Source organism: Larimichthys crocea, chromosome IX, assembly GCF_000972845.2.
Source record: "Larimichthys crocea isolate SSNF chromosome IX, L_crocea_2.0, whole genome shotgun sequence".
NCBI classification, from domain to species: Eukaryota; Metazoa; Chordata; class Actinopteri; family Sciaenidae; genus Larimichthys; species Larimichthys crocea.
The window spans coordinates 1,803,871-1,815,179 of record NC_040019.1 but is presented as its reverse complement, the minus strand read 5'-3'; the positions used below and the strand labels follow the sequence as shown (position 1 = coordinate 1,815,179).

Here is an 11,309-nt window from a genome sequence, read left to right as displayed (position 1 = left end):
ATTTTCAGTGCCGATCTTATTTCACCCGTTTTAAGACAGCATGAAAAAATCACACTTGTAGCAGCGCAGCATGGCTTTGTCAGCGTTTTCTGCAGTTGAACAGCGGTGGCAGGGACCCAGCTCTTGGATTTCTTCAGCAGGAAAGCTTGAAAATTGTGGCCTGAGTCAGCTGTGTGATGATGGAGTATCCATGCGGACCCGGAATCAGGGAGATCTTTTATTGCAGCCATGGGAATATGACTGGTTTCACGACCAGCTTTAATCGATGTGATTTCACTAATGACACGCAGAGCTCGTAGAGTATCCGACTTCAACAGAAACGCTGGAACGGTTTTTCCCTTTCCAGGAAGGAGTGACTGGAAAGGAAGATAGAATTAGTTACAAATGGATAAATGTTGGAGCCTCACAAACAAAAAAAAACAAGCATTTCAAATAAAACAGCTTGATTCATGTGAAAATCTTTAGCCACGCTGGCTACAGAGCTCTAGTAACATCAGCATCAGCTGGTCTGTTTACCACTTCGGTCCAGACTGAAACTGTCAGATGGATTGCCATGAAATTTGATTCAGTTATTCTTTTTTTTTTTCCTCTTTGGAACTTTTCTTCAGATCAAAACCTGAAAATATCTGCAAAACATCCAGTTTCCATCCAAACTAACATGGTGGCAGCTGTAAACCTGCTCAACATTAGTGTGTAAGCATTGTGTTACAGTGGGCCAAGCCTTTGTAGGCTGTGAAGTGAAGCCAACGTGGAAGTGCCACAAAAAAAAAAAACTGCAGTTCCTCTAACGTCCACTTGAGGCTGGCTCCAGAAGTGAGTCAGTCTCCATAAGTCCCCATGTTTCACAGCAGAAATAAACATGTTTACAGCCTGGTACAAAAAACAGTTTTGGTCTCTGTAGCTAATTTCCCCGTTCATGACAACTGTACTGAGGGTGAATTTATATACAACTCACCTGTTCAGGTTATATTAAGGCTTAAAGTTATGCAGGATTATGCTTTGATTTACATTTTCGACCAGGCTTCATTCATTAGATACTATTCATCTGTTTACCAGGCAGCGTTCATTGATTTCTGGGTATATTTAATAGTAAGCAAAGAGACAGAAATCCCCAAAGGGGAGTTATTGAAATTTTCACATCTGTTGCAGTTCAGTAACTTTATCTTGATACTTTTCATCTTCTTGGTGGTATTCGAATGGGTCTGCCTTAAAGCTTGAAATGCTTCGGAGTCAAGAACATTAACCCGGAGATTAATCTCTCAGCTTTCCTATAAATATTCCGAACAGGTGGAAAAACACGCCGCGCGTCAGATGTTCTAATTAACAACTGTGTAAAATCAGTATGGAAATAAACCCTGAGCCTTTGCCGAAAATGTGTCAGTTCCACCTGTGATGCTGATAATGCACGCACACGGCAGGGTGCAGCAAAACATGCATAAGATAATGTGTTGACAGATATGAGCTCATGGAAGATTATGGAAGAGCTCATGCAACATAAAGTGAGTGGCATTTTGTTGTTACTGTGTATAAAGTAGCTGATTAAAATGAACATACCAGTGCTGGAATATGTTCCCGGTGGATTATTCCTGTGAATTTCTGATGAAACAAACTGCATCCATGATCATACACCCAGTGAAAAGGGGAGGTCCTCAGTCTGAGCTGCACAGCAACACACACACAGTTATTTTGGATACACATGCAGTGGTGCAATGGTCCATTGAGAAGCAGTTTTCTGCATAAACTCCTAAAGCTGTAGTTTTCCATGACCCGGTCCCCGTCTCCGAGGGGACTCAGGTCAGAGACAAGCAAGGACACCAGCAGCAGCAGCAGCCACGGCCTCATTGTGCTGAGAATGAGTGCTGGAGGGCGGCAAAAACTCGACAGTGCCACTCTTATCTTTACTGGATGTCCACTTTGAATATGCAAATAAAGGCTCTGCTCTATCTAACGAGGTGCAGTTACAACAAGGAGGACGCTTTCTAACACTCTGAGCAGCTCATGTTGAGTTATGTAGCTGATGTAAGACTGAAGGGTCTCCATTTACAGAATATATGGTATAAATGAGCCAACAGCAAAGTATAACAGCACCTTTTCCAGGTGGTGCTATTAAATCCAGACAATAAACATTCTATGTTGTGGACAGGAGGTCTGTATACAGCTATCTGCCCATAAATGTCCATGTATTTTCATGTTTAGTGGAGCAATGAGGATGAGGCCGACCAATCCAGCTTATTTCCAATAAATGTCTTTTCCATTTTGTCCATCTGTCCAAGTATTTGTTTGTTTGTTTTGGTGTTTCAGGAGGAAAATCAGTCAAACTCAACATTGATCTGATGATTTCAGATCAGTTTGGAGCCATTTACAAGCTTTTTTTTATTAAGATATCTGTTATTTGTGATTTATCGAGTAATTTAAGCTTCATCCTTTTACTTTTTTACTTTTACTTTGAGCTTCACTGCCGCCTCGGGTCCATCAGGCCAGATTACTGTAAATACAGAAACATCTGGATCAGGCGCTACACTTTCAAACCGATTAATACTCCAACTTCTATAAAAGTTGAGGATGTTGCTGATTTCTCTCATTAATATCTCTTCACAGACGAGAGTTCACAGATGTGTGTTGATGCTGGACTACGTGTTAGCTCATACACACACTCCATCGCCCTGTTGTTAAAAGAGTTTTGCATATGATCTAACTTTGCCCACACTGCTCGGGTCAGGAGGACAGCGACAGCTCATCATTGTCACTTTGCCGTCATTGCAGCAGCAGCAGGTAAGAACTCATTCTGCCTTTGAGATTTCTTTCAGATTTGACATTTAGAAAAGTCCAAACTTGTTTGACTGACGTGTGTTAAATACAGATTAGAGCATGTGTGTCTTTTTTTATGTAATAATTGTAATTTCTCTCTTTCATTTCCTGGAGTTTGTACTGTGAACGCCTCAAACTAACAAAAACCAGATTTAATAACAATAAATATATAAAATATGACGTTATTATAGCCAGTGACTTTTATATTTCCTATCATATGTACAGTTTAAGTCCCTCGGGTGTATGGTGATGGCATGGATGGTGTTATGTACATATGTAAAACACTAACTTGGCATTGATCACCCCTCTTCACCGCAGGTCTGTCACAGTCCTGGCTGTAAAATCATAAAATTCAAAGGTTTTCTTTGTCACATTTGTCTGTGCTGAAAGGCTGGTGTGCAATAAAGAATGATGATTAGAGAGAGAGAATAAGAAATGTGGATGAGATGAAGGATTAGAAAGTTACATGTAGACAAAAGTGTTTTTTTTAGCATATAAAACATTTTAATCCATGTTTTTATTAATATTGAATCACAGCTCTAAGCAAGGCCTCACCAGACCAAAAACCAAAAATGGGAAACCTCAACGCTTCATGCCAGATGACCAACAACAGCAAAAGGAACGTGCGAGTGTTCGTCACAGAAAAGGCTCTGGAGCTCGACGCCTTCATCGCCTTGCAGGCCGGCGGTGACGATAAGAGCTGGAAGAATTTGCCTACGCTCCCCGGAGATAAAAAGTTCATCTTCAAGAAAGACACCAAGAGCGAGCGCGTGCTGGCCTCTCAGAATCAACAGATCCCCTACGTGGCCGAGCACTTCCTGTCCGTGTTCGTGGAGGATGAAGACGACCAAGAGATTTGCTCCAAGCAGATCATGCACAACATGAAGATGAGCGCTCCGTTCTCCGTGCTGCTCTATGACGTGTAGATCTGTGTAATCATTATTCTCTGCACGCACCCAGACAGTGATTGCATTGCATTGTGTTGCTGTCACAAGCAGATATGAATTATCTTTTTTCACTCAAACGACACCTTAATATTCTTCAAATTATGACATCCTGATGTGTCCAATAAAAGTACTGCTCAGCCTCACGGCCCTCCTGTCTTTATATTTGTCATTGCAAAGTGAAATAAGATTGTTTTGTTCCCCCTGTGTGATCATCTGCTTCAGTCCAGAGCTCAGGTCTGAACAGCTGAACAGTGGAGCTTTTCTTCAAACTGGAGGTCTGTGTTAAATGAGATGACACGGTGCAAAGGTTCAAATCAACCCACATGGCTGTTTTTACAAAAACACCTCAGACAGAAAAATGCATTGTAATCCAGCACGTTGTAGGTCTGCTCGACGGGAAGTCAGACATGTTTGTGGTGACTCACGCTGACTCCACTTCATCTGTGAATCTTTGTCGAGCTGAAAGGAAACCACACATGACAGCAGGATTCGAAATAATCTTATCTGATTGAACAGATGTTGTTGTGTCTCACCTCACGTCACCTCATTTCTCATAAATGCTTCTTATTGACAGAGCACAGTTAGGTTGTTTTGTGATGAAAAACCACAGAAAATCAAAGTTCTGTTATTGTTTCGTGATCATTTTATTGCACCAGTACTCACGCCGAGCTGGGAAATGCATTTGTCACGACCCTCTGAACAAAACAGACCCCATCCCAATAAAACCATCAGACTTATTTAACCAGAGAAACAATTTCTGATGGATGTTACCGTGACAGCAGGAGATAATCTAAAAATGAATGAATGTGTGTATAATATGGAAGTTTGCTGGGACTCATCTTCAGGTCTACTCATCTTCTGGTGAGTACAAATCAGAACTGGACAGTTTGTTTTTAAAAGATTCATCTCAAAATGAAGAATGTTTAACGGCTTCAAAGGTTTTTTGTGCATCTATAAAGGAGGAGTGAAATGTAACTGTGAGTATGTTCACACACAAACTGAATTTTGAGTTTCTTAAATCTTTCTGTTTCTACTTCTACTACGATTCAGAGCTAAATATTGTATTTTTTAATATTGCAGAACTCTGCTTGTGTGTATAATTAAGTCCTGACCCGTCATTTTCCTGAAATCAGCTTTTTATTTTATATTTTGTTGTTCCTTTGAATTAAAAACAGACTGTAATACTCTAACCGCACTAACATTTTCACTATTTTTAAGTAAATAAAGGGTTAAATTAGGGTCCTAATACAGCCACAGTCCATCAGTAATGATAATCTACTGATATATCCTCTGTGCAACACTACAAAATAGGCTTTTCTAATAAGTAATAAGTAAGTATATTATTATTAGTATTCAAATATGTCTATTTGTTACTTTCGTGAAGGATCTTTTATTTTGAAATACTGAGTATAGACATTTAAATAAACTTTATTAGAAATACCCATACATTCTTATTATCTTCTCTTTTTTTAATAAAGAGGAGAGAGCATGACATAAACTCACCATGTTTTATTTATGACATATATTTATGATACGTTGCCACAGACTCAGATATGTTCTGCCTCACCTACGTGCTGTGCCTGTGTTTGCTCTGTCTGCGGTTTGTGACCTCACAGTGGAGAGGTGGATTCTCCAGGGAGGGTTCAGGTCTGCAGTTCATCTGGCATCCCGTCCTGATGGTGTCTGGACTGCTGGTTCTGTATGGCAACGGTGAGTTACTGACAGCAGTAAATAAAATAAAAATCAGACCCTCAGCCTGTGGAAACACTCCAGATAATGTCATCCAATGTCATCCTGCGATGGGATTGTACTAAAAATTGTGTCCGCCTCTGCAGATTTTGATTTTGGCCATTCATTTTTTTTATTATCTGTCTCTTGTAACTCCATAAACTTAACAAAACCTCATAAAACTCATAAAAACAGCTACATTTCAAAGCATTTTATGCTTAGATACGGAGGTGTCAATACAGCGTGCAAACATTTTGTACTAAAACAAAAGCTGCAGAAATTGATCTGGCTCGTGTTTGGAAGTGTAACATCATTTCTCAAAGACGTCTGAGCTGAGATGATTTTTCACTGCGGCTGACTGAGCCTGGAGGTTTTGTCATTCAGGGAAGCTGACGAAAAACGGATTTTGCGATTATTTTAATCAGCTCTGCATAATACCCAGAAAACTTCAGTGAATCTATGCAGACGCTGAACTCATTACATTTTTTTACTGGATGAGTGCATCGACTGGATGATTTGAATGTGAAATGTCAGTGAAAATATCATCTGACTTTTTCTTGATTTGATCCCAAAGTGACAACACCGATCTGAAATGATTATTAAGCAATTTAAAGGAAAAGCTCGAGACAGTACATGGTTTATTTCTCAACTTTGCGTCTGCAGTGGTCACCTGGATGCAGAAGAAGCACATCTGGAAGCTGGTGCATGAAGCTTGGCTCTGCTTCTGTTCATCCTGGGTCTGTTTGCTGTGTTTGACTTCCACATACCTGACCTGTACTCTCTGCACAGCTGGGTGGGCATCTGTACTGTAGTACTGTTTACATTCCAGGTACGGGTAACAGATTTCTCCACAGTACTCTATGAGTATCTCCTGTGGAGCATTGAGGTCATGTCATTTCCCCACAGTGGGTCCTCGGTCTGGCTGGCTTCTTGTTTCCTTGCTCTCCGCTGTGGAAAAGCTATTTTGATCCTCAGTGTCACCTCCTGCATCAGTGGTATCAATGAGAAGCTGTTTTATTTGTTTTATTTCAACGGGAAAATCAGACACAATCTTACACACACATTAATCAAAGCATAATGCAGGAGTTGTTTCATGATAAATCAGTATGAAGCATGCAGGAGATTTCACTTCTGAGCTTCATTTCTCCATTTTTCTGTAGCAGTGGAAGCAGCGGTGAAGCTCACAGCTCACTGCCTGTGGAAGCAAAGTTTGCAAACTTCCTCGGCATCCTCGCTGTGGCCTTTGGGTTTGTTGTCTTTGGCATCCTGTCCAGAAACAGCTGGCAGCGTCCGGAAACCGATGAAAGTGTTTATGTGAGTATGAACATACATCACTGACTGTCTTGGGAAATGTTGTTGTGTTTTCTTAAAGGCTGTTGCACTTACTGAATGTTGTGTTTTATGAATTATTGTTGTCTTTTTTTGGAAACGTTGCTGTGTTTTGACCCTCAGGGCCAACACAGATTTCCGCCTCCTGCCACACAGTATTTTTTAAATAACTGGATTAAAACATATTGTTTTATTCATTCGTATTAATTGCACTTCACGTTTTCATAATTGGTTCTTTCTGTGTCAGTGTTTAACTCTGCGGGTGAAATAATAATCTAGATGTCATTTTAATTACAGCGTCTGCTCAGTGAGAGCAGCACATGAGAACACTGCAGCAAGGAGAGTCCAGAAAACTGCATTTGATTTTACTGTTTGTTTTTAGATTTGATTCATTATTTGCTCTTCTTTATATCTGACTGATCATTTGTTAAAATGTTTAATAAGTCCATTTTAAATGAAGCTGTTTCAGTTCAGCGACATCTTCACAAGAAGGCTTGTATTTCTAAGGCTAAACGCTTATATATGTTTCTTTATAGAGATTAAAACAATATAAGAGGCTGCTAAATGAAACATAAATAAATAGACATGAAGAGATAAAAAACTACAGCAGTTAGATTGTTTTCAATCACAGCACAGGAAGTTGTTTCAGGCAATAAATTCATCAGTTTGGATCGTGCCTTGTCTTCTTCTTCATCATGTTCCCTCCAGTAAATGATCTTTGCTGTTCCTGGCCACAGGTGAGGTGATTTGTTTTCCATTATTAATCTCATAACTTTTGTTATTAAACTAATGAACTGAAAATGCAGCGTGATGTGTTACAGGCCCAGACCACTGGAGGTCAGTGTGGTGCACCAGTATGTACACATAATGTACAGTATGTACAGCTGCATAGATAGATAGATAGATAGATAGATAGATAGATAGATAGATAGACTTTTTGTAGAGACAGATTTGACAATGTGTCCAAGGGCCAATACTTCGGGCTGCATGAAATCTGACCGCAGGCCGTGATTGGTCCCCGGGCCGTACTTTGGACATGACTGTAAGTAGACAATGAATCGTGGTCACAGCATACAGTAGAGGTAGTGCAGCTGGTGTGAAGATGAATCAGAATTAGAAATATTTTGATAATCCCAGGGGGAGATTATTTTTGTTACAATACTGCAGGTATACAAACAAACAAAAACAACATATGTTAAACAAGTAACCATCTATTAAGAACAAAATATAAATATGTAATACTCTGTACTGTAAATTTGATCTTTTATATATAAAAGGTATAAAAAGATCAAATTTACAGTTAAAAAATTTGCAAGAACTGCAAAAAAAAAAAAAAGAATAAAATAAGACAAAAAATAAAAAATCTTTGTTGTTGTTGTCTGTGAAGCACTTTGGGCAACAATTCTGTATGAAAGGTACTATACATAAATAAATAAAGTTGAAGTTAGGACCAAAAAAAAGAAAGATAATCTTTGTTGTTGTTGTAGTTTTATGCTTTTTACTTTTCTTCTAATCTTTAGTTTTTCATGCGGCTGCTCTGTTGCCTTAAGAACTGTTAGTTTTTGTCTGTTTCTGTTTTTACTCTGCTCTGTGAAGCACTTTGGGCTACAGCTCTGTATGAAAGGTGCTATGTATAAATAAATAAAGTTGAAGTTAAGACAAAAAATAAATAAATAAATTCTTTGTTGTTGTTGTAGTAAGTGAGGTTACAGGGAGAAGAGATAAAGAAGGTGGAGGATTTTAAGTATTTAGGCTCAACAGTCCAGAGCAATGGAGAGTGTGGAAAAGAGGTGAAGAAGCGTGTGCAGGTGTAAAGTGTCAGGTGTGATGTGTGATAGAAGAGTTTCAGCTCAAATGAAAGGAAAGGTGTACACAACTGTTGGTGAGACCACAGAGATAGGAGGCAGAGATGAAGACGCTGAGGTTCTCTTTGGGAGTGACCAAGATCGATAGGATCAGGAATGAGTTACATCAGAGGGACGGCACATGTTAGAGGTTTTTGGAGAGCCTTTAGTAAGATGCTGAGATAGGCAGGGGCAGACCATCTCAGGATCTGCCCCTGCCTATCTCAGCATCTTACAAAAGGCTCAAGTCCCGACCAGGGCGTTACGCTCCGCTCATACAAACCGTCTAGTTGGACCCTCGCCTCTCGCAAAGCGAGGTCACTCTAAACTCTTCTCTGTGGTCGTCCCCAAATGGTGGAATGACCTACCAACGGCTACTAGAACAGCAACATCCCTTTTAAAAACCTTTCTGTTTCGAGAATGCTTCCCTGCCTAACAAAACTAACAAAACTAACAACTACTCCTCCTTTACACCTTTGTCAGCTTATGTCCTCCTCTGTAAGTCGCTTTGGATAAAAGCGTCTGCTAAATGCAATGTAATGTAATGTAATGTAATGTGTAAAGTGTCAGGTGTGATGTGTGATAGAAGAGTTTCAGCTCAAATGAAAGGAAAGGTGTACAAAACTGTGGTGAGACCACAGAGACAGGAGGCAGAGCTGGAGGAGGCAGAGATGAAGACGCTGAGGTTCTCTTTGGGAGTGACTAAGATGGATAGGATCAGGAATGAGTTACATCAGAGGGACAGCACACGTTAGATTAGATTAGATTAGATTAGATAATACTTTATTTATCCCACAACGGGGAAATTCACTTGTTTACAGCAGCGAAAAATAGTCAAGGAGGGAAAACACAAGTGTACATATTTACAAAAAGTACTAAAGTAGAATGTGCTAAAACAAGTACTAAGGTAGAACATAAACTTAAAAAAACAACAACAAATTGCTCGCAATAGTTATATGCCTTTTATATTATATCTATATATAATTAGTATATATATATATATATATATATATAGATATATCATATATAGATAGTATAAAAGGATATATAAAGATCAGATTTACAGTAAGAGTAAGTACATATTTATATTTTGTTCTTATAGATAGTTACTTTTGTCTAACATATGTTGTTTTTGTTTGTTTGTAACTGGTAGTAGTGGTCAAAATAATCTCCCCCTGGGATATTAGTATTTCTGATCTGATTCATCTCACAGCCAGCAGTGCCTACTACTCTACTGTATGCCCTGTGACCACATTCATTGTCTACTTACTTCAAGGTTCCACGTCGAGTGGTTTAATGCGGGCCTGAAGCGCCACACTTTTTATAATATTATTATTAAGTTGGCTTGTTTTTTTTGTGACAAATGAAACATTTGATCTTTAAGGACTAACTGCTGGCGTTGCTATATCTATAGATGTACACAACAATATTGTTTGGCTTAACATTGGTTACAACAATTGGTCCTTAAACAAATCATTCTAAAAAATCTATCTTATCTATCTATCTATCTATCTACTATCTATCTATCTATCATATCTCATCTAGCTATCTATCATCGTATCTATCTATCTATCTATCTATCTATCTATCACAGCTGTACATACTGACATTATGTGTACATACTGGTGCACCACACTGACCTCCAGTGGTCTGGGCCTGTAACACATCACGCTGCATTTTCAGTTCATTAGTTTAAAAACAAAAGTGAATTATGAGATTAATAATGTAAACCAAATCACCTTGTGGCCAGGAACAGCAAAGATCATTTACTGGAGGGAACATGATGAAGAAGAAGACAAGGCACGACCCAACTGATGAATTTTTGCCTGAAACAACTTCCTGTGCTGTGATTGAAACAATCTAACTGCTGGTTTTTTATCTCTTTCATGTCTATTTATTTAGGTTCATTTAGCAGCCTCTTATATTGTTTTAATCTCTATAAAGAAACATATATAAGCGTTTAGCCTTAGAAATACACAGCCTTCGTGAAGATGTCACTGAACTGAAACAGCTTCATTTAAAATGGACTTATAAACATTTTAACAAATGATCAGTCAGATATAAAGAAGAGCAAATAATGAATCAAACTAAAAACAAGCAGTGAAATCAAATGCAGTTTTCTGGACTCTCCTTCTGCAGTGTTCCATGTGCTGCTCTCACTGAGCAGACGCTGTGAATTAAAATGACATCTAGATTATTATTTCATCACCGCAGAGTTAAACACTGACACAGAAAGACCAATTATGAAAACGAGTACAATTAATACGAATGAATAAAACAATATGTTTTAATCCAGTTATTTAAAAAATACTGTGTGGCAGAGGCAGGAAATCTGTGTGGGCCCTGAGGGTCAACACACAGCAACGTTTCCAAAAAAAGACAACAATAATTCATAAAACACAACATTCAGTAAGTGCAACAGCCTTTAGAAAACACAACAACATTTCCCAAGACAGTCAGTGATGTAGTTCATACTCACATAAACACTTTCATCGGTTTCCCGGACGCTGCTGGCCAAGGGGAAAGGAAGAAGAGAAAGGAAAGGGGAGGAAGAAAGGAAGAAGGAGGAAAAGAAAAGAAAGGGGGGAGGGGGAAAAAAGGAGGAGAAGAGGGGAAAAGAAGGAAAGGGAAAAGAGGAGAGAAGGGGGGGGGG

At 39.0% G+C, this 11,309-nt stretch overlaps 1 protein-coding gene across 1 annotated transcript in view; it reads left to right on the top strand.

Moving 5' to 3' along the window:
• The first annotated feature begins 5,308 nt into the window (after positions 1-5,308).
• The window catches only part of LOC113746457 (cytochrome b ascorbate-dependent protein 3-like), a 7,049-nt gene continuing 1,048 nt past the window's right edge, over positions 5,309-11,309 (top strand). The window contains exons 1-3 of the mRNA XM_027282222.1: positions 5,309-5,465; positions 6,147-6,184; positions 6,217-6,312. Coding sequence (XP_027138023.1) covers positions 5,309-5,465; positions 6,147-6,184; positions 6,217-6,312 — 291 coding nt within the window. The remainder of the gene's footprint in view (positions 5,466-6,146; positions 6,185-6,216; positions 6,313-11,309) is intronic.